General features: G+C 58.7%; 2 protein-coding genes across 2 annotated transcripts; both read right to left on the minus strand.

The window, feature by feature from the left end:
* Window positions 1-1,292: 1,292 nt before the first annotated feature.
* On the minus strand, window positions 1,293-5,249 carry FEV (FEV transcription factor, ETS family member; the record flags this gene model as incomplete). Its single annotated transcript, XM_082464755.1, has 3 exons — window positions 1,293-2,378; window positions 4,381-4,455; window positions 5,198-5,249. 3 exons carry the CDS (start codon window positions 5,247-5,249, stop codon window positions 1,792-1,794), a joined length of 714 nt encoding a protein of 237 aa, XP_082320881.1. The 3' UTR covers window positions 1,293-1,791.
* Window positions 5,250-5,881: 632 nt separating this feature from the next.
* Window positions 5,882-22,820, minus strand: CRYBA2 (crystallin beta A2). Its single transcript, XM_082466062.1, has 5 exons — window positions 22,589-22,820; window positions 12,893-13,057; window positions 11,974-12,115; window positions 10,691-10,833; window positions 5,882-10,211 (listed from the first exon to the last, which is right to left on the minus strand). Exons 2-5 carry the CDS (start codon window positions 13,051-13,053, stop codon window positions 10,064-10,066), a joined length of 594 nt encoding a protein of 197 aa, XP_082322188.1. The 5' UTR covers window positions 13,054-13,057; window positions 22,589-22,820; the 3' UTR covers window positions 5,882-10,063.
* Window positions 22,821-22,845: the final 25 nt, after the last annotated feature.

The raw sequence follows: 22,845 nt of genomic DNA on the forward strand, positions 1-22,845 counted from the left end.
TTGTCCTGCCTTCCCCCTGCATTTTCCCTTCCGGCCCACGGGGCACAGGGAAGTCTCCTCAACTGCCTTGTTCGAACCCAGGCACTCTCCCACCAACTAGCGAGGAACCTTTGGTCCAGGAAGAGATATGGCCCCTGGGAAAGAAACACTAGGACCATGGAGAAGGGGGAGCAATGGGCTTGCCTTGGTGTGCAGCTCAAAGTTCTGGCTATCACTTCAGATACCTCCCCCGTGTTGTTTCTGCCTAAAGGAACGCGTTCAAGGCAGTTTTCCAGCCAACAGGTTTTGTAAAAGGCTCGGAGAAAGCATAAGAGCCATGGCCCCCGATGGGCACAGTATTCAAAGGGCCTCAGGTGGTGAGGAAAATGGCCCTGCCAGGAGGATGACCCACTTGACCCACTTCCCAGACTTCTCGAGGCCGGACCTGAGGTGCAGGGCTAGGGTTCCCCCCTTTCGCCCCTCCTCTCTGAAAGCCAAGTTTGGCCTGAAGTGTCGGGTTCTCAGTTTAGCTGCAAAACCTGGCTCTGGCTTACCCTCCTGAGACCAGCAGAGGGCGCGCGCCACCCGCGAGAAGGAGGTTGCAGCCGCAAGCCCGGAGGGGAGCGGCAGGCGCAGAAGGGGAGATTCCCTCCTCCTGAAAACGAGGAGGCAGATCCAGAGAAAAGATAGCGCTGGAGATAAGGGGACGGGGTGGGGGTGGGGGCGTTTGTGAGTGGGAGTGAGAGAGAAAGTCTGAGTGAAGGTAGGATGGGGAGGAGAGGAGAGGTGGGGAAGGGGATGAAATGGAGGGACGGAGGAAAGATTGAGATAGTGTGAAGATGAGACAAGGCGGGGTGGAGGTTGGGAGGAGGTGAGGAACTTGAGTAAGGATGGGTGAGATGGGGGAAGGTGGCATGCCGCTGCGCGTTGGGAGGGAAGTTGGGATGGGGTAGGGTGAAGGGGCAAGTGGAAGGCCGGATGAGGCAGGCTGGGCTCGACTGCCAGGTAAGAGGGGCGCTGCAGCAGGAACCCACGCACTAGAGGCTCCGCGCTCCCCTCCAGCAGCACCCGAACCTGCCTGCCCTCATTCTCTCGAGCTTTTCCTTGGCAGGCCTTTCTGCTCAGGACTGAGCTGGGCGTCTCACTACCTTCCCCCCCACCCCAAGGTTCTGGTGCAGCTAAGAACAGAGAGAAGAGGCAGTGGGGAGCTTGGGAGCTTTAATAGGTCTGGAAGGGAATAGAAACACAAGGCAGTCCTGTGGGAGGTTGGGAGCGGGAGGAAGGGGGCCCGGAAGCTACCTAGAAGCGTCAAGGGAGACGCGGCCCTTACCAAGCCCGCTGAGGTGCCAGGGGAGGAGAAGGTGGACTCTGCTGGGCCTCGGCCATACTGGAATCGGGGCAGCTCCGTGGGGGACAAAAAAAAGAGAGAGAGAGAGAAAATGTGGAATAAGAGAGGGGTCATAATGGAGGGGCTTCCAGGAGCCAGAGGGAAGTACAGATGGAGGGGAGGAAAAATCAGGGGAGACCCGAGAACCCCTTTCAGGGATCTGAGGTCTAGAAGAAGTTTAGAGGAAATGCGGGCACAGTCACCCTCCCTCGGGGGTTGCGGGATGAGGCGGGGGGCAAATCCGGCGTTAAAGGAAGATTGAGGCGACTTCAGGCCCCTTCCCCCGGGGCTGGGTGCAGCGGGCGGAGTAAAATCTGAGGTTGAAGGAACGGCGGCGGAGGCGCCGGCCCCTCTCCGGGATGTGGATGGGATTGAGCGAGGCTCTGGGAGTCTGGGAGAGGCCACGGGGCATCCGGCCGCCCCGTCTAGTGGTAATGGCCCCCCAGGTGCGAGGCGGCGGCCACCGCGCCGAAGGGCCCGGACGGGGGCTGCAACCCGGGGCTGGGGTAGAGTGCGGCGGTGGCGGCGGCGGCGGCGGCGGCGGGGCCCGGGCCCGGCCAGTAGGAGAAGCCGGCGGGCGCGACGCCGGCCGAGGCGGCCATGAGGTTGAGTTTGGAGAGGCCGGGGAAGGGCAGTGGGGCCAGGCTGGGCGGCAGCTTGTAGAGCGCGCCGTCCTGGGCGGCGGCGGCGGCGGCGGCCGCGGCCGCGGCGTGAGCGTGCGCGGGGGGCGGCTGGCAGGCCTGCGCCAGGCCCTGGAAGTCGAAGCGGTAGGCGTAGCGCTTGCCGTGCACCTTGCTCATGATGTTCTTGTCGTAGTAGTAGCGCAGCGCGCGGCTCAGCTTGTCGTAGTTCATGTTGGGCTTGCTCTTGCGCTCGCCCCAGCGCCGCGCCACCTCGTCTGGGTCCGTGAGCTTGAACTCTCCGTGGCCACCCTCCCACGCGATGCAGCCGGCGTTCGCGCGGTCAGCCAGCAGCTCCAGCAGAAACTGCCACAGCTGGATCTGGCCGCTGCCTGTGGGGAAGGGGGGCAGTCAGACACCGGCGGGATGAGGGAGTCTAGCGGCGGGGGAAGAGGTGAGGTGGGAGACGACCTCCCCCGCCCCGAGTCGGGGGTGGGGACCGATGTCAGGGAGGAAAAGGGCACGTCCAGCTGTGTAACTGGGCACAGCTCGAGCGGCTGGCCAGGGAGGGACTGATCAGCAAAGCCGTCCCTAGCCAATACCGCGCTTTTGCACAATGGAAACGAGTCTCCCACTAAGGAGGACGCAACCCCGCGGGCGCACAGCTTTGTGAGAATTGGGGGGAGAAGGGGAAGCATCACCTCCTTCGTGTAGAGGTAGAGGCGCTCCAAGGCACAGGGCTTTCGGAGGTGAGCAAAGGCGGGATATCAGCCCTTCGGCTGAGTGCCCTTACTCGGTGCAGAGCCTGCACAACCGCACAGGGTAGCCTACATAGGTGGTTAGACTGCCACATCCCAGCTGGACCACGTCCAGAGATCCAGAGGGAAGAAGCAGGCCTGAGCAGGATCACCCCAGCCACCGGACAAGGCATACAGTTGGACCCCCTGCCCGAGGTGGAGACGAGGTGGTGGCTGGCTTCCTCGAGGTACCACATCAGACAAGAATGGGCACAGTGGCTCCCTAAGCGTGAGAGGAATGGCAGCCTCTGAAGTCTCCCCACCCTTGCCAGCGTCTGGTGCTGGGGCTACTCCGGTTCGGCCTCTTTTTTCGAAACAGGCGGGATTCCCAGGGTACCAAGGTGTCATAGTTCCCTGGGGGCGTGATGCGCCGCTCTGAGAAGAGGAGAGGAGACCGGGAAGCCTCTCTGCTTGGCTCCCTGCCTCCTCCCATCGTTGGCCAATCTCCAGACTCTTCTGCCCCGTCTGGATTTGGGGGGTTGCTAAAAACGGCCAGGAGGCTTTCCCGGGTAAGTGGGTAGTGAGAGAGAACTCCTGCTTCTCTGTCTTGGAGCCTCAATCAGACAGTTGGAGAAAAATCTTGATAGCATTACCCGCCCTCCCCCCCCACACACACTCTTTCAGAATAAAAGGGATTTTCCTCGAAACTGTCTGATTGTTTTAAATTGAGCCTGCTGAAAGTCTCTTCTTTTTTCAACAGCTCGCTCAGAACCCAGATGCTGCCCTCCACCATCATTTTGATCCCAGTCCCTCCACACCAGCCCGGTGAGGAGCTGCCTGGCTCCAGGTCAGGAGCATTGAATTTTAGGGTCAGAAGCAAGGGAAGATTTGGGTAAAAATGTGCATCTGGTATGAGGGACGTAGAGGCTTGGAAACTCATTCCTGTTGGGTGTTGTGTTCCCTTTTGGATAAAGCAGTTGCCAACCTTGTTTTTCTGGTTACGGTAACTTGGTGAGATCTAGGGTACCGACTGGGTGGGGACCTGTGGGGAGGCTTGACCTGGAAGGCCAGCCAGGTTCGGCCGCCAACATGGCAAAACCGAGGATAATTTAGCCACTGGCAGAGAGCGGGTGACCAACCTGGGAATCAACTGCAATGGCCCAGAGGACTTGGCTCACAGAGCCTGGCATGGGCCAGTGGGGCAGGTGGGTGCTGGCCCTGGTGCTAGTGGTGACTCGGCCTGGAGTGGCCAGGGAATAATTCTCCGGGTCACCTTGCTGGGCGGTGCCGATGCCTTGGGCTCCCGCTGCCAGTAGGGAAATGACACCAAGCACCTCAGCCCCAGCCCCACAGCAGGAAAAACATTCCCAGCTGAAAAGGGGGTGGGGGCAAGATCTTCGTCTGCCCTGGCCTTCGAGTTCAACCCTGGGTCTCAGAAGGTGCAGGAGCCACAGGCCAAATGAATGTTCCCCACACACACACCCCCCCCCGAGCCTCCCCACAATCATGCCCCGACCCTCTGCTTCCCAAAGCCCAGCATTGCATATCGCTCCCACCCTCTGTTCAGGTGGCAGTGGTGCCTGTCTGTATGCGGTGGGTACCCCGGACCCGATCCACTGTCTTCGCCTCCGCCCGTCCACCCCGCCGGCCAGCTCACCTTTTTGTACCGCGGGGCTCAGCGGCCCCCATCCCGGGCTCTTTCCTTCCTTGAAAAGACTGTCTCCGACGGGATCTGTGGCAGCAGGAGAAAACAATCAGGCGGATCCAGGCGAAGGTTGCCGACTTGACCGAAAGGGCCCCGGGCCAAGGCTCAAGGGGGAAGAGGGGGGTGCCTTGGTTCCCCGGCGCGAGGCTGGGGGCCCGATCCGTCCGGCTCCTCCTCCCGGAGCCCGGCCCGGGCGCGCGCCGCGCGGAGCCCCTCCATAACGCCCAAGTCAGGAAACGCGTCCAGGAAAAAGGAAATCCGCTTTCTGAACGGGCCGGCGGGAGCCTTATAAAGCCGAGCGGGGTTTGCGCCAGCGAGCCGGAGCGCGCAGAGCCCACCGGAGAGGAGAGGGCGCCTGGAAAGCTGGGCTGGTGGGAACGCTCGGAGCACGGAGGTGAGGAGCCACGAGGGCGCACGGGAGACTCCCGGCTGACCACAACCTCCCAACACTGCACGCGCACTGAGTCCCCTGCCACACTGTAGACCTCTGCTCCCCCTGCCAGGCTCTTTCAGCCCCTGAGCTGGCGCTCTTGGCTTCCCAGGCTCCCAATCTGCTTACTTCAGGTCCTCTAAACCTCACACTAAACCCCCAAAGCGCTCCATCTGCCTTTAAGGTCTCCCAATGCCCTAGATTGCTCAGTTCTCCCAGCGATCCGATTCTCTGGACCGCGCCCCCTTCCCTTGGACTGCAGTATCCCCTTCCCAAGCCCCAGCCCAGACTTCCCGCCCCGGGTCCTGGTGCCTCCAGCCCCCGGCTGGTCCCTGGTACCTGGCAGGTACATGTTGATCAGCAGGGGCTGGGAGGCGCCGCTCTGTCTCATCGCCGCCAGGGCCTGGGCGGTGGGAGGTGGGGGTGGGGGGGTGGGAGAGGGGGATCGCGTCAGGCTTTGCGCTCCGGGGCACCGATCCCCGCCCGAGGCGACAGCGGGTGACAGGGAGAAGGCGCTGGGTCCAGCAAGGCCTGGCGGGAGGGGGCTGCCCGGGTGTGGCGGGGGATGGAGGGGTCCTGGAGCGATGCTCCCAGCTACCAGGCTGCTCGGAACCCTCCGGGCCCCCGCGCGGGCAGGGGCCGCAATTTCCGTTTTAATTAAAGAGCTGCAGCCTCCGGCCCCCCGGACCCCGCCCCCGCCCCTCTTATCGCCCCATCGCAATAAAGTCTCCGACTTGCCGCGCGGCAGCCAAGCGCACCCGGCAGCCCCCCGCACCCCGCAACCCGGGAGACGCGCGGGGGATGGGCCTAGGCCTCGCGCTCTGACAGGGGTCAGGAGCCCATTTCTTTTCCGCCTCCCTGACTCTGAGCAAACAGGAATGGGGCGGGGTACCCGGCCCCACCTCGGACCCCCGGGGCCACAACGGGGGTGGGGGCTCCCTCCTTCTCACCCATTTCCCCCCCACCTCACCGCTCCACTCTCCTCCCCTCCCCCACCCCCACCCCCACCCGGGTTCCCGTCTCCAGGCTGCGTTATCTGCATCTTCACTTTTAAATTTCCGCTTCCCTCCCTCTCTTCTGTCGCTGCGCTCCCGGTCGGCAGCCGTTGCTCCCTTTATCTACCCCCCTTCCTCCATCCCCGCTACTCCTCCCTCCTCCTCCTCTCCCACTCTCTGCTCTTCCCTGGAGACCCGATCTCCTTCCCTGTCTCCCTCTTGTTTTCCCCAGTTTCCTGCCTTTCCGGGGCTCCCAGGCCTCTGGGCCAGCGCTGGGGCGTCTCCCGCACAACTTTTAGTGGCTTGCCCTTCCTCCCCCTTTCTAGGTCTCTCCTTCTTCTTCCATCTAGTCCCTCCTGCTCCCATCTCCCCTTCTGTCTCCTCTCTACCTCTCCATCCCATCTCTCTCTTTCCCTTCCTTTTCTCATTCGTTTGTTCTCACTAATTTGTGGCAAATGGTAGGCTCGTGATCCCCCTTCCACCCCCCCCAACCATTTCTCTTCTATCTTTCCCCATCCCTTGTCATCCCAGCTTACCATCTACCCTCACAACTATTCCCATCCTGATTATCCCAGAACTAGGCTGCAGTTGGCACCTTGCTCTAGTAGGAGTAGAGGAGTTAAAACAGGTGCACCGTACAAGGTCCCCAACCCAGGGGGAGTGGAAGTAAATACACTCCAAGAAAGGGGCAAAGAGGGGTATTAGCAAAGCTGATGTGGTTCCCAGGTGGCCTGGAGTCTCTGGGTACCTGTGGGGCTTCCTGGCTCTGGAGGGGCACACTAAGGAGGGATGCTGGCTGAAGATGAGTCTCTGGGACAGGAGCCCACCTGCAGTCATGCAGCACCTGGTGACTCTGGTCAGAATTGGTAATCTCAAGGCCTTTCTCTCCCACTGCTTGACTTCAGGAGGTGAGGAGACCTGGGACTTCAGGGCACTTGGATGGAAGTGGGCAGGTTTTCTGCAGGATTCCTGGTCCTGGGTTGCCTGACTGAGGGTGGCTGGGAAGTCCAGCTGGGGGAGGGGTTTCTGTGGGGCCTCTTGCATTCTTCACTTGCTGTAACTCCTGGGGTGTTCCTCCTTGCTGGTGGAGGGTACAAAAATCAGAAGGAACCAAGGAGGAGTGTGGGAGGTGAGTCTAGGGGAAAATGGAGGGGCTCCCAGCTGAGCCACTGGGATCTCCCTCTCAGAGGAGCTCCAGTTTCTTCAGGATCCCCTTAGGATCCTAAAGGGACAGGCGTGGAGGTTTCAGGATGTGGAGGTGGAATCTGGTGGGGGAAAGATGAGAGGTTGGGATGCTCCCTGGGGACAAAACTCAGGGCTTTGAGGGAGCAGAGGGTCTTGAGGGTCCGGCCGAGGTCTCACACCCTCTCCTTCATGCTTTCTTGTCACGTCCCCAGACAGAAAATGAGGAACAGGAGGCCAGAGTTGCAAGAGTGGGGAGGCAGCAAGTTTCACCCACTGATGCTCTGAGTGGAAGGCTGAGGCAGAAGGGAGAGGCGCTTAGGGTGGGCGTCTATCCGGACATCCCAGCTCCGAGCTGATGAAGGTTCAACAGCTCAGGCTCTGCCCCCACCCCCGCCTCACTGAGGACTCAGGGACTGAGGGGTAGGTGGGCTCTGGGAAGAGTTTGTGAGGGAGTGAGGGGCATACCACTACCTCACCTGGATCTTGGCTGCACCACTGGAAAGGAGATAACCTCCTCCGTCCCCTTTGGCCTTTGGCTGAGTGCAGCCAATGAGCAAGTCCAGGCAGCTTCCCTGCCATCCTCCTCCCACCTGGCTGGGTGTGATCCCCACCATGTTCTGCAGACCATCAGCCTGCCCAGAATAGAAGGAGGGTAGGAAGGTGAAAACACTCAGGCCCAGCCTGGCCTCTGCGCACCCCCTCCTTATTTGCTGATGTGGGGATCAGAGCTGGACCCGTGGGTCTAAGAAAACCTAGAAGATCCATGCTGGCAAAGGCTGCAACAAATATTAGCTCCCCCAACTCCTTCACTGTACAGGTGAGGACACTGATACCTAGAGACAGGGCGTGCCCTGGTCAGGGTCACACTGCCAGTTCCTGAAGGCATCTTGCTGGGTGGTCCTAGTAACCATGGACCTTCCTGGAGGGAGGGCAGCTCAGCTGATGGTAGATACCAGATCTCCCTTTGCCCACTGCCTGCCCCCAATACAGGCAGTGTGGAGATGGGCTGCTGGGCTCTGAGGCCAGTTTGTCTGGGTCTGGGTTCAACTCCAGATCCCCTGTTTCCTAGTTGCGTGGCTTTTGGGGAAGATACATAACCTCTGTACCTTAGTCTCTTCATCTGTAAAATGGGGATTATAGTACCAACCATACAGAATTATTAGGCTTATATAACACATGCTGAGTGCTCAGACAAAGCTGCATATATTTAGCTGTTGTTACTATTACCATGCCCCCAAGGGGACAGTTAGGAGCCTGTGACCACGCAGGAACCCCAGGCTCCTCTGGAGCCCACAAAGATTTGGGGCTCTGCTGAGGCCTGAGGCTTTTGGCCACAGCTCAGGTCAGCCTCCAGTTAACAGCTTGGATTTGGGGTCTGGAGCCCTGTGTTCAGGTCCTGGCTTTGTCACCAATTAAGTGGATGGCCTCATCAAGCCTTCTCCTTCTCAGAGGACCTCCAGTTTCTTCATTGGTGAAATGGATGAAGAATGGAAGCTATTAGGAGGATCAAATGTGACAGGGGCGATGGACTTTAGGACCCATCTAGGTATAAAGCAGAATTCATACCCCACCTAGAACTCTGTCCTTGGTCCCCTGACCCAACCCTGAGATCCATGGGGAGAGTCAGGGAAGGGAGGTCCAATGGTAACTGCCCTAGTGCTTTTCTGAACCACAAGCATTTTCAGGGAGTTCTCCTTGAATCCTCACAACCACCCTGTGACAGAGACAAGGCAGGACTCAATAGCCCCAGTTTACAGGTGAGGGAATTGAGGCTGGGGGATGCTATGTGAATGGGTCCCAGGTGTTCTGACTTCTGGTCCAGGACTCTTCCCAAGGGAGCAGATGCCTGACTGTGCACAGCTGGGCCCCTGGGAAATGCCCAGGTCCAAATCTGACTTTTCTCCAACACCGCTTTGTCTCCCCTGGGCTGGGGCAATGATCTGGGCCACCCCTCCCCATGGATAGGTCCACCAGGGGCTTGAAAACTCAAGCATCCCTGAGGGACAAGATGAAGGGCCTCCCAAGGGCCTTGAAGGCGCTGCCTATGTGGGTGAGATTATCATAAACTGAGCCAAAGAGGGAGCTGGAAAGAAGCCACATTGGTGCCACGGACTCTGATGGCTGCTGCCTCACTCAACCCCACCATGGCTGTGGGCTTCTACCACCTGCCCCAGAACCCAGGCTCACTGTGGTCAGTGGCTCAGGGGTGGCCTCTCCAGCTCACTAGTCCTCTGAAGAATGGGGAGGAAGAGGAAGAATGAAGAGGGAGTTGTTTGAGACAGCTGAGAGGCAAGGTATGCAAATGCTTTGTACAATAAATGCTGGAGCTCAATACCACGAGGGATTGTTATTCAAAGGGTCTAGGGCTTGGCTCAGAGAGAGGACATCTCCCCTAGGAGGCAGTGGGACCTCCCAGCAATTACCCCTCTCACACCCTTGCTCCTCTATAAGGCGGAGATTCTACAAAGCTGGGAAATGGGTGCTAGCTTCCCTTAGGCTGGATAGGGAGCCAGGGTGAAGATAAAGGCTGGAAAAGGTAGGGGTGGGGGTTAGAGAGGAACCCAGCAGGGCTCCTGCACAGAGTTAAGGAGGTCCTGCCCCGAATGATGGTGCCTGGCCCAGGGGGTGTGTGAAGGTTGAAATTCAGCTATGAGCCCTGCCGTGGAGCTATGTGCGCCCAAACAAGAGGATGGCAAAGGAACTATCTGGGCTAGCGGTACCCCTGGTCCAAGCTGATAGGCCTTTACCAAGGAGAGGTGTGGGGCTGGTTGCATTTAACAGGATCCCCAGGATTCTTACCAGCATTTTCATCTCAGACCCATCAGCCACATACATCCTAAGCCAGTGTATGCTCCATAGTCAAGGGTCCTGGAGCCGGAGGGGAGGGGAGGGTTGGCAGAGAAGGACCCTCAGAAGGATAAGGATGGAGATTGCAAAGCAAGACACCAAAAAGGAGGCAAGAGGGGCAGGCAGGTTCAGGAGACTTTATTGAGGGTCCTCAGGGGAGGCGCCGGGGCTGTGGAGCTTAGTGCTGGACTCTCCGAATGGACTGCAGCTGCCCGGTGTGGGCCTGCGTGCCGAATTCACTGTAGTTACGGAACTCCCCGCTGTGGCGGTCCTGCTCCAGTACATACTGGTAGCCCCGGTAGCCTGGGTACTGGTAGGCCACCCACCTAGGCCAGTGAAGGCACAGGGGTGGTAAGTAGGCTCTGCCCCCACCCCCACCGATGTCCTCCATAGCTGGTCCTCCTTTCTCAGCTCCCAAACCCCAGCTCCAAAACCATGGCTTCGGTTTTCCCTACATGGATCTCTCCCTGCGCTGTCCACTGCTCCAGGTGTTCCTAACACCTTCTTCATCTTGTCTCCTATTCCCACCCTCCATTGCCCCCTCACCCATGTTTTCAATCCCTTCCTCTACCCCATGTTACCTCCCTGACTCATTCTCCTATTACCTGCCCCATCCCTCCCAGTCTGTCTCCACCATCTCACTTCCCCTTGCTTCTCAGTCTCCCATGACCTCACTCCCCCTGTCCCCTAGCCCCCAATGTCTCTCTTTACTGTGTCTCTTAGCACCCCATCACTTTTCCCCACCCTCCTCCCTGGTCCCCACTGCCTCCCTGCTCTTCTTCCCTGTTCCAGCCCCAGGACTCACGCTCCAGAGCTGACTTTGAGGGAACCCACGTCCTTGCTGGCCCAGCCCATGGAAGGCAGGGATGGGTAGTCATCATTGAGTTCAAACTTGCAGCCCTGGAAGTTTTCCCCCTCAAACAGTGTCACACGGCTGTCGCTGTGGTTCTGAGGCACAAGAAGGTAGGGGTGGACAGGTCAGGCCCTCCAAAGAGGATACATTCTCAGCCCGACTGCCCCAACACTCTGCCCAGCATAAGCTGTAAAGACACAGGGTCCATAAACACACCCCAGAGTTCACTCCATCAGCTCCATATCAGTCTGGGAAGCTGGGATGCTCAGAGGTCCCCAGCCTGGTCCCTTCTATGGCTTTGGATTGAGGTGGTGAGACTGAGGGGGTTGTTCCCAGAGACACTTCCAGGTCAGGGATAGAGAGCATCTTTTGACATGGACATGTTTTGCAGGAGGAAAATCAGAGGTCCTGAGAGAAATCTGGTCCACTAAACAAGACAGCTTCCCTAAGGAAGCATTGACTATCAATCCCCTGCCCAGCACCCTGGGCATAGCTTCTCACAGGGTAGGACCCAGAGAAGGGTGGAGAGCAAAGTCAGAACGTACAGGCCGGGGCATCAGTGTTTGTTGAGTCTGGGCTCCCATTGCCCCAGGGCCTTCCCCCTGCAGGGCTCCTTGGCCTCCTGGGATGGAGAAACTGGGCTGAGGCAGCTTTCTGTCTTCCACCACACAGCCCCAGGCCTCACCAGTAGGGTAGATAAATCAGCAGAAATGGGAATTGAGATCCTCCTCTCCAGTGTATTTGATTCATTTCCAACCCTTGCCCCCCAAACATACACACAGAGACTAACCCCTCCTCAGCCTTGATCCCTGATTGAGTTCTATTCTCATGTTAACCTTTGTGACCAGGGTCAAATCACTTTGCCCTCTGAGCCCCATTTCCACACTTATGTATGAGGTTAAGAGCAGTCACCCCACCTCACAGTGCTGTGTGACAACAGAAGCGCTCGCTGACACGTGCGGACGTGTGGACGACTGGGTGTGAGGAACTGGGCTCAAGACTGGCACGGTCTCGGGGCTGTCCGTGGTGCTGATTTCCGATGCCTGGCTTAGGCCCACGTTCCAAAATTTCTGAGACCTCTCTGGTTCTGGGAAGTAATGCCACTCCCACCCATCTAGGAGTTGTGTTTACACCCCCCATACAGTGAGTGGATGGTCTTTCCAGGTGCCGTGGTGGGGCCAGGGCCTGGAGCTAGGAGCTGGGATGCAGAGGAGGAGGGGGAGGGCTGTGCTCACTGCGCAGAGCACTGGCCGGAAGGACAGCAGCTGGTCGCTGTGGTGGCCGCCACTGCCGCTCCAGGCACTCCAGCGAGGATAGTCACCCTTCTCCAGAATGAACTGCTGTCCCTGGAAGTCGGGGTACTCGAAGGCCACCCAACTGGGGAAAGATAATGGAAGCTTCGAGGCATCTGCCCCAGCCTCATTCATTCCTCCCCCTCCCCCTTGCTTGCTACAAAACCGATCTTTGTCTCCACCCAAGGCCTTTCCCCTAACACACCCATCACAAGGCAACCCAGCCCCTCTAGAGGCTAAAGACCCTAAGCCGGCTGCTACCTGGGGTTTGAGGGGTCCAGGCTTCCAGCTCAGGGCCCCCAGGCTGGAAGGAATTTTCCAGTCTACGAAGATCACCCGACCAAGCACTCCTACCGCAAGGATTTTGGCCCCTGCAAAGGTAGGTGCAGGAACCCCCCTAACCTGCGGTAGCAACCTGTGATAGCAACAGACTGCAATAGCTCAGGGGCCTCAGCTTTCTTGAGGGTCCCAGTCTCTAGGAGACCAGGGTGGGGCGAGCGGAAGGGATTTGGCTTCTTTTGCTAAACGAAGCTTAGAGCCATCTAATTTTGGAAGGGACAGAATTACACTGGGAACCCCTTCAGGGTTCAGGCTGGCCCCACGGAGTCCCGCAAAGGGTCGCTTCTCGCCTTTATCCCTTTAGCTCACACGAGGATACAGTCTTTCTCATGATTTGTTTTGGGGCAGGTGGGGAGTTCTGAGGAAGCCTAGGTATGTTCCATGTCGCTGGGTCTCTCTCAGGCAGGGCTTACATACAGTCTGGGGAATGGAGGACTGGGAGCCGAGGACCCAGTCTCGGAGCTTGCGCCAGGGGAGCCTGGCGCCCCGCAACCCAGCCCAGCCGCGCCGGGGCATCACTCACGCGCCATTTTCCACCTTGACCGAGCGCACCCGGCGCAGGCCTACGCGCTCGCCGATGTTGGCGCAGTCACTCAGCAGCCGGCAGCGGCGGCCCTGGAAGTCCTCCTCATCCCAAAGCGTGAGGCTGGCGGGCGCTGGGCCCTGCGCGGGGGCGCTGCTCATGCCGCTGCAGACAGGGACGGGACCAAGCGCTCAGCGTCTCGAGAGCCTACTCCCCGCCCAGGCCCGCCCAACCCCGATGGGAGGTGAAGGACCGCGGGCTGGACCCTGGCTGCTAGCGGCTTTTCCCCGTCTCGCCCTTCCCCGGCCGAAGAGACCCCGCCCCAGCACCGAGTATTCACCGGGTGGGTGAGCGCGGTACTGACGGAAGCGGAGAGGCTGCGCGCGAGCTGGGCGTGCGGGGCTTTATACCAGGCCTCGCCCCCTCTCCGCACCCTCTCCCGCTGGGGTGGGGGGGAGCTGAGTCAGCGGGCAAGCTGCGGTCAGCTCTGGTGTCCCCGGGGGAGCCGCGGCCTTTCCCGCAACCGCTGACCTGGCCCCAGCCCTCGGGGATTACAATAGAAAGTGCTGAGACACATGTCCGGCGCTCGCCACAGCCGAGGCTGACTCCGCTTTTTCTTTTTGGGGGGCCTGAGCCAGGCCGAGACCTTCAGGGATAGAGGTACCAGGCCACCCGGTGGCCACCCCGCTAAAACCGCGCTTTCCTGGCTCGAGATGCGGAAGTTCTTCCCAGCGTCTAAACTCCTTTTCTTTAGAGGTCGAGGCCTCTCTTTGGGGCGACGCTAGGGAGGAAGTAGACAAGGTTCCCCATAAGAGACTTTCCTCACGACCCTCAGCCCTCTTTTCCCTGGACGGTGGGCCATCGCGGCCCGTTTCTTGCCAAGATCGAGTCCCCAGACCTGGTGCTGAGCTCCCGAAGTTTTCTTGCGCAGAGGTGCTGAGAAGAGGCGATGACCAGGACTCGCCGCAAGGCGGCGCTGAGTGCAGGAAACGTAAACCTCCCTAGGGAAGGCACGGATTTGCAAAGCGTTCAGGGAGTGGCTCGCTACTGCAAGTAGGAAGAACATCTCAACTTCAGCGCGGCCGGAACCGTGGCGCTCCCAGCCACCAGACAAAGTTCCCAGTTTTGGGGCCTCCGGCCACGACGTCAGCCTGAGATCTAGCAGCTGATTATTGAGCGCCTAGTTCGGGCCAGACCCTCTACTCAGAGCTTTTACGTGCGTGATCTCAGCTAATTGTAGCACCGACCAGTTGAGGCAGGCGGTGTTATTGCCTTGCATTTCACAGATGATCCTGCGGCCCAGAAGGGTACCGGAACGCAGTCGGGGAGGTGTCACAGCTGAGAAGCGGCCCAGCTGAGGTGTGAACCTGGGTTTCTGTTTTGACTGTAGGTCTTAGGCTCTTACCCCCAATCCCACTGCCTTGTACGGTGGGGGGAGGGGGGAAGGTAGGGTGTGGGGAGGGAGAAATTTAGGGGGAAAGGCTTGGGGGCCCAGGGAAGTTCTAGGGAGGAAATTTCCTCACAACGTGCAACAGAATTTCCTAACCATCATGGCTGTCAAGGAGACACAAAGGCTTCTGGCAAAATTGTGAGTGTTCCTTAATGGAGGGGGTATTCCAGCAGAAGCGGAGGGGTGAGTAAGAAGGAAACTAATATTTTGTTGTTCCCATGAGCCAAGTGCTTCTCTTATAAACTCAACAGTCCAAAGTGGTAGGTTTTGGTGAACAGATGTGGAAATTGAGGCTTGGGAGGTACAGGGCCTTTTCCAAATCCACATGGCTAGCTAGTGTCAGAGCAAGATTAGAATTTAGACCTTTTGACTCCAAAGCCAGTGCTCTTGCCACCCAACCTCCTGTGACTAAAAGGGCTCACAGGCCAGATGCAGCTGCCCCAAATCCGGAAGTCTAGTTATGCTGGCTTCTATGCTTTCTCCCAACTGCCAAGCTCACTCCAGCCTCAGAGCCTTTGCATTTGTTGCTCCTGTTACCTGGAGCGTCTTAGTCACAAGATCTTGGCATGCTGGCTCCTCTTTTACCACCTGGGTGATGCTGTTCCTGGCATTTACTGTCCATCACATCACCCTATTTTCTTTATAGCGTTTATTACTCTGTAAAGTTGTCTTTTTCATCTTTTGTGTATGGCTGTACTGAGTGTTTCCTTTTGTACTAGACTGTAAGCTCCATTTAAAGGGGCAGGGGCTGTGTCAGTCTCATTTTCAGTTGTTATCCTCCAACCTAGCACAGTACTGGACACATAGTAGGTGCTCAATAAAACTTCTGGAATGAATGAGTGAACAGGGTGGTCAGGTTGGGCCAGATGTCCATGGAGGAAGGGATGTAGAGGAAATTCTCCAGTGAGAGTGGGGAGTGACGGTTTGCACATCCCACCGACCTCCCCACCCCTGAACAGGCACTGGGGGAATTTGGAGTCTCCCTTGAGTCTCTCTTTTCACTGGTGAGTAATTGCTGTCAAGGATCACAACGTGTGTGAAGGTGAATGCCAAAAGTACAAGGCCCTATAACATAGAGAGTAAAGCCCAGTTTGGAGGTTTTAAGTCAGAGCAGGGACAGCCACAACCAGGTTTGACTGCTGATGTGGTCAGAACCATGCGCAGTCCCGACTCCCTATGCTAGAGGCGGTTTGGACAAATAGGGTATAATTTTCCCCAAACCCAAAAAGGGGAAATTCAAGCTATCGAGGGAGGCAAGAAACAGTCCTGGGCTGTTCGTGACCCGGCAGTTTGTCTCGGTTTCACAAGTTAGGGCTATCGCAGCGGTGAGAAGTGAGGAACCGAATCTCTTCCCTTCCTTCTCTCTTCCTCCCCCATCTCTATCCAGCAATTCTGTATACGGCCACCAGGGGGGGCGCGCGGGCCGCTCTGGGTAGAACGCCGGAGAGGTGGGGACGGGGGGCGGGGAAAGGAAAGGGGAGTTGATCTGAGGCTGAGGTCGGGAGGGGCACCGGTGGCGAATGCGTCAGGCTGTGCGTCTGCGCTGGTTAGTGACGCGGGAGCCGAGTCTAGTCCCGAGGGTGTGGGGGTGGCTGTCAGAGGGTGGACGCTGTATTTTCGGGAGCTGGGGCTGGGAGGGCAGTTTCCGTGTTGGTGGAACCACCGTATTCCACAGGAGTGTGTGTGTGTGTGTGTGTGTGTGTGTGTGTGTGTGTGTGTGTGTGTGTGAATTAGAACAGCCATCGCTCCTCTCCTAGTCCTATATTCTGATCTTGGCTCTGCACTAAGTAGCTGTGTGGCACTAACTAGCTTCTCCCCTCCTCTGACTCAGTTCCCTCATCGGGAAAATGGTGTGTAGGTCCCACTGCCAGCACAGGATAGTCCATGGCTTTCAGTCCTACCTGTCTTCTCCAGCTCTCTCAGAAATGGGCACACCCACCGACACTGCCAATAGCCAGTTGCCCAGATCTCTAGACTCTCTCAGGCTCCCCACATCCTTCCAGACCCCTCCCTGGCTCTGGGCCTCATAATCATCAAGAAAGGGAAGAATGAGCCACTGAGGGGAAGGGGCTGTCAGGCAGCCCTTACTGGTGTGCTAGAATGGGGCTCTGGGATCCCTGCCCCTTTTCTGTACTATGGACCCCCTTCTGGCCTCCTTTCTCTACCAGGCTGGTCCACCTCCAGCCCCCCTTCCATTCCCCAGCAGCTGGTCCTGTTTGTTTTCCCAGATCAGTTGTGCTCAGAGCTTCCTGAAGGATGGATGCACAGGTGGCTTTGTTTGCCCTCTCAGCACCCTCACCCCTACCTCCTCCACATCCACAGCCTCAGCCTCTGGGCATGGGGAAGGGGGAGGAGTTAGATAAAAAAAACAAGTGTCCCCAGGTCTACACATCCAAGAGACCTCACTCAAGATCTTGTAGGGTATCTCATTACCCGAAGAGAACTCCCCACCCCCACCCTGTCCAGTCCTTCATCTCATATAGGGACCTTTGGTCCCACTTAAGAATCCTCAGGACCCACCCCCCATGATTCTGCCAAAGCACCCATCCCATAAGGCACACTAAGATCCCACAGAGAAGCCCTCAGACTCAGTCCTGTGTTCTCAGTGAGGCCCTGTATCCCACTCAGATCTCCATCCCATATGGGGAAATGTAGATCTGACAAAGAAACCCTTAAACCCAATCCTGGACTCTCATCCAGGTCTCCATCCCAGGTAGAATCCCCAGAGAAGTGACGTCTCCCTCATATAGGACCCCATCCCTCGAACAGCCCGACTTCACAGTACTGATGGACAGCTTAGAGGGTCCCAGTGGCCAAAGTCCTCTCCTCAAGTCGGCCTGCTCCCACCCCTTTCCCTCATTTCACTGGGAAATCAGCCAGGGCTTTGGTGACTGAAGATGCAAATTCTGTGAATGTGGTGCCTTCCCCCACCCTGTACCATCACCAGCCCCTCCTTTGCAGCCCTGCTCCTCCACTCCCCACCCCCACCCCAGCTCCGGAGCCAGGAACAGCAGTGAGCACCTTCCCTGGGGCTGTGAGGTCTGGTCTCCTGGGAGACAGAGATAACGCGGGTGAGAGACTAGCTCAGCTCAGGCTGGGTCCGACAGCTGGGCCTGAAAGAGGTGGGTCCTGACGGGGTGAGAGCCCCACCCACACAGACTCATTGTCCTGTCCCTCTATCAACAGAGCCCCTCTTCTCTGCCCCTCAGTGGGGATGGAGAACTGGCCCCCATCCAGGGAGATGGGAGGCAGCTTTCACCACCACCCACTCACCCAGGCACAAAGCCACAGGGCTTGCACAGGGCGGCAGGGAGAGGGCACACACGTGCACACGTTCACATGGACGGAACCCACATGCATCACATGTGAACAGTCTCCTTCTAGGATTCAGTAGACACCTCAGTGGTCAAACTCATTTATGGGCAGACATTTGTTCACTCACTTATTCCTTAAATATTTAATAAAATGTACTATGTGCCAGGCACTGTGGTGGGTGCCTTGTGTACTTTCATATGCACACAGCCCACTCCACGGTTGCCTAGAGAAGATCATCTCAGTCACCCACTCAAGATCATACAGACACTGAAGGGTTAAGAGTGTGGGCTCTGGAGTCACACTGCTGCCTGGGTTAAAATCCAAGCTCCACTGCTTATAAATTGGATGAACTTGTACTCTACTACTCAGATTTTCCCCCTGAAAAACGGGAATGATAGTCTCTAAAACTGTTGTAAAGATTTAAATGCATGTAAAACCCAGAACTAGCCTGCAGTAGGCATCAAATAAATGTTCACTGTTACTGTTGTGGTTATAACTGGCTTTGCTGCCTTGTTCTTCCTATCCCCCTGGGGCTGGGCTGGGTTGTAGGGAGGAGTCGGGTAGCAGGCATAGCGGCATCCCCTGTCCCGAGAAGCCAGCCTAGCATTCAGGATGGGGAGCCTTCCTGCTTCACTTCATTAGAGCCGCTCTACTGATGAGCTCAGTTGGGGAGGGTCGGGGAGTATCCCAATTTCCTTTGTTTTTGTTCAAATCTCTGCTGTCTGGGTGGAACCAGAGACCTGACTTCTGGTCCCGGTGCTTTTCCTGGGTCCATATGTGGCCTTGGGCAGGTCATTCCCCATCTTGGGGCCACAGTTTTGTACCTGAAAACTAAGCTAACTGCTGATCCTGGAAGGGCCTCCCAGCCCTGACTCCTGTGATCCTGTGATGCCTCGGGAAGGCTCCCTTCCCTCCCCACCGAGCCTCTGCTTGCACCCCCACTCCCCACTTGCCACTTTTCTCACACACACCTGGCCTAGCCCGAATGAGGGGGTGAGTTGCCACTGTCGTCATGGGGACTAATCTCCGAGAAGGTCAGTGAGGCTCTGCTTCTGCCTTGGCTGGATTGGGGATTAGTGCCTGTGTGCAAACCCTCCTGCCCCCCAGTGCCTCCACTCCCAGGTCTCCACACTCTTACATAGACCCTGGGCAGCCTCCACACCCAGAAGTTCCACGGCTGGGCCAGAATCAGCAGGTGGGTAGTGGGGCCAGGGCAGCTGCCACAGCTGTCTGTCCAGCTGTGGCCAAGAGAGAAAGCGGGAGAGATGGAGTCAGATCCATGCCCCTCACTACTCACGTGGCCTGAGCTTTGTCCCTCTTCACCTTCTGCCCTTTAATGGGGAGAGATGGGTCTCCCAAGTTAGGGGTATCACCTCTACTTCCAGCCCTGGCTCACGTTTGCAGGTCACATAGAAGCCACCTCTTTCTCCTTTGTTGTGGGTAATTTCCCCATCCCGACGTGGGGTGGGATGGAGGCTGTTTTCACATAGCCTCCCCCTTCCCCCGCCCACACTGTCTCTTCCATCCCTGGTTACCCTGACCTCTGACCCAACGTCTTCAAATCCCATCTCTCTGGAGTGTACATCCCTTGTTATCTCACATTGCCTCTGTGTATCTCTGGTCTCTCTCTAGCTCTCACTTTCACAATCTGGGGTTGGGGGGGCGGTGTCTGCAGCCTGTCTGGACCCTGAAATCTTCCACACCCTCTGGGCTGCACCCTCTGTCTGTCCCTCTGTGCTTCTGCTTGGATTCTCCACCCTCTTGCTCATCCTTCTCCCCTCTCCATTTCTCATGGGCAGTTTGCTGGTCCCCCTATGGCCAGCCACACTCCAACTGCTCTTTCCCTTTTTCCGCTTCCTCCATTACCTGTCCCCTCCCCCGCTCAGGGTGCTGACAGGGATGACAGGAAGCAGGCTCCGGCTTTGAGCAGGAAGGGGGAGGGGGTGGGGGCCGCCTCGAACACCAGCTGCTGAACACCCCCCTCCCCAAGCCCTGCACCTGCAGGGCTGCCTGGCGCCTGGAGACTCCGCCCCTGGCCAGGCAGGGGAGGATGGACCTGGAGGAGAGGCCAGATCCCCAGCCAGGTCCAGGAAATGCGGGTCTAAGGGATGGGGGAGGTGGAGGTCTGGGGAAATTGCCGCCCCCGCCAGCGGGGGAAGAGGCAGTGGCTCTCTGTCACAAGGGCAGACCCCAGCCCACTGGTGGCCTCATTCTTCTCACCCCCGCCCCCAGGACTGCTCTGTGTGTGTGTGTTTGTGTGTGTGTGCGCGTGCATGTGTGTTGGGGGGTGGTCATTCCAAGGGGAGACCTCTTTGTTGTGCAGCCCCAGAATCTGGAATCCTAGCCAGAAGGGGAGTGCTCTAGCCACCTTCCATGATTGGGGGAGGGGAGAGGAAGCCCTCAAAGACACAGGGAAGATGTGCCAGCACCAGGGCCAGGCAAATCAGTCAGTGCCAGGCTGGGCCCAGGACAGAAGCCTGGTCAGGGAGGCCAGGATAGGGGCTGCGCACACCCAGCCTGGGGCCCGTGGACTTGCCCTCACCCTCATGCCCCAGGCTGCTGCACGTAGATCCAGCCTGCGGTCCGCCCTCTCCCCAGACCTGCCTGGGATCTGTCAGAGCCATCTCATCCCCTCCCCCTCCCTTTCTCTGTGCCAAGGACTCAGCAGATCCTGTGGAGCCTGCGGGTAGTTGGGTGAGGGGTGGCAGTGAAGTGGGGGGAAAGTGGAGGGGGAAAGCCAGCACCCCCAGGAACATCCAAATTGGAGTCAGAAGGGAACAGCGACTCCTGACCCTCATTCCCATCTCCCTGGGGACTGCCTCGGCCTGGGTGTGTGGGGTACAGTCCCTCCCCATAATGCTTCCTCACCCTTAGGGGAAACTGGGCTCCTTACTGCTGTCCAAGGAGCCCTCCTTCCACCCCTGACCTACAACTGGCCCTTCCCTCTGGGGCTGGCTCAGCATCACCATCAGTTTTGGGAGGTGGAATGGGGTACACCTGGAATCACAGGGCAGAGACTCAACCGGGAGCTCAGACTGACCCCAGGCCTCAGTTCTAGGCTCTCCAAGCAGGAGGCCAGGGGTCTAGGGCAATCTTCATCCTCCTCCCCCATGTCAGATCTTAACACTTTGAGTCACTGAGAAGGGGGGTGGTCTGTCCTAGGTTTGGGTTGTGGCTAATGACCCATGGACTCCCACCTAATCTGAGGGCCACTCAGACCTACCCCACCTCCAGCTGACTGAAACAAGAGGCCCTGGGATTATGAAGTCTGGGAAAGGCAGTGAGCTGCAGTGCCTGGGAACCCCATCAGGCAAGGGCTACCGGACCCCATGTTTGTCCTTTTCTATCAGTCTGTCTGTCTTGAACATGGGAAGACTGAAGGATGGGTCAAGGAGATGGCAGGGAGTGAACCCTCAGGATGTCAGCCAAAGATATGTGGAGGAGCTGGACTTGATCCATTGTGATTCTAGCTCCCCCCACCCAGATTTTCCACACCTCATAGCTGTTGTTCCAACCCCTTGAGAGCCTCAAACTTCACAAGTCAGGGGCCTCAAAAGTATTGCTAAAAGCCCAGAAACTAGGATATGGGGACTGGTGGGCCCCATGCGGGAGGCCAGACCAACCCCCCTCATTGCGCAAATGGGGGATGGGGGTTGGAGGAAAGCCCGAGGAGAGGCCATGAAATGACTTGCCCAAGGCCACAGAAGTCGCTGGGACAGAGCCGGACTAGAAGCAGGGTTTTCACCTCCGGAAGGACTCCTGACCAGGCCCACAGCCCCCCATGCCACCCGGTGGAGCCTGCTCGGCCGGCCCGTATTATCCGGAATCGAGCCGGGCAGCCCAGGAGTTGCGGGCAGGACCAGGCAGGGCGGGCGGGGCCGGATGGGAGCCGGATCTCCCCGGGGAGCGGCGCACAGCCTCTCCGACCCTTATGGCGGCGGCAGCGGCGACAGGTGCTTGCGTGGCGATCGGGCCGGGCCCCCGGGCGGGTGCTGAGAGGCCGCCCCTGCCTCACGCGAGCCGAACGAACAAAACGCTCAGGTCCGGTTTGTGCGAGGGGCTCGTCGCGGGGCGGGAGCGGAGGGCCCGGGGCCAGGCTGTGGCCCTCGGTGGTCTCCTGGTCCTGGTCTTCGGCGAGCGCAGTGCGGCACAGCACTCCGCTAGCTGCCGCCCTCACCTGCGCGCGTCTGCGGCTGACACGTCGGCGGCCGCAGTGGCCACTACAGGTGCGCACCTGGCCCGCCCCTCCCTTCCTGGCAACCCTCTACCCGGCCGGGCCCTGCCTGGCTTGGTCCCCAGCGCACGCCCCGGAGCTTGTGCCGGAGCCCCGGCTCAGCGCGCTTTATACGGCCTACTCAGTCCCCGCCCCTAGACACACACACACACACACGCACACACACACTCACACCTGTCCGGGCGCCCGTTTGCTCGGGGCAAATATTGACTCAGAGGAGGCGGAGCGCCCCTCTCCCCGCCCCCGCCTAGGCTTTGGGGCCGGAGCTCCTCCGAGGCCTTGGCGGTGGCGGTGGAGGGGGGGTGTCGGGGACCTGGGCGCCTCTGGAACAACACCAGATGTCACTTTTCCACCCACCTGCCTCGGGGAGAGGGGGGGAGGAGCCGAGGACAGAGGCTGCCAGGCGGAGGTTAGGGGGAACCGGAGGTGGGTATCCTAGGGAAAGTGGGACATCCCCTGGTCTGGGGATTCAGATTCACGATGCGAGTCGTTTAGTAGGGTCTGTGGCCCGCTGTCTAGCGATGATCTCCACCCGCACCCCAGCGTCTAGTTCTTGGCCCTCCGCGAAGTGCCTCGATTTCCCTTCCTTCCCAACCTCAGCAGAGTCCCGGGAGCCCGGCAGATGCTGAGAAAAAGCTAGAGGTGGAAGGGCCGAGCCTCAGAGCAAGCGCGGCGGGGAAAGGGTAGGGGTGGCGACCTTGCTCCGCGGCCACCTGCTGCGCAGACCAGGCCTGGCGCTCGGCTCCTGTCCACCCGTCTCTGCTGGGGCAAAGGCCAGCCAGGCCCCTCCCGAAGCGCCCTCCACTGGCCAGACCAGGTCCAGCGCCTGGCAGCGAGCAGCAAGAACTCTTGCCCAGCTGCCGAGTGGAGTGGAGAAGCGCAACCTCCCAGCCCCTAAGTCTCCAATGAGTCGAGGCGGTCCACCTTGGCCGCTTGCACCATCTGTCCCTCTCA

This window comes from Balaenoptera physalus (assembly GCF_965194825.1).
Source record: "Balaenoptera physalus genome assembly, chromosome: 6".
NCBI classification, from domain to species: Eukaryota; Metazoa; Chordata; class Mammalia; order Artiodactyla; family Balaenopteridae; genus Balaenoptera; species Balaenoptera physalus.

Excerpts from the sequence above, each read along its gene's own strand:
- CRYBA2 (XM_082466062.1), bottom strand. The coding sequence starts at position 13,053 with ATGAGCAGCGCCCCCGCGCAGGGCCCAGCGCCCGCCAGCCTCACGCTT. Across the intron at positions 10,834-11,973 it reads TCCGGCCAGTGCTCTGCGCA|AACCACAGCGACAGCCGTGT; the intron begins GTGAGCACAGCC and ends CTTGTGCCTCAG. Across the intron at positions 10,212-10,690 it reads CTCAAAGTCAGCTCTGGAGC|GTGGGTGGCCTACCAGTACC; the intron begins GTGAGTCCTGGG and ends TCACTGGCCTAG.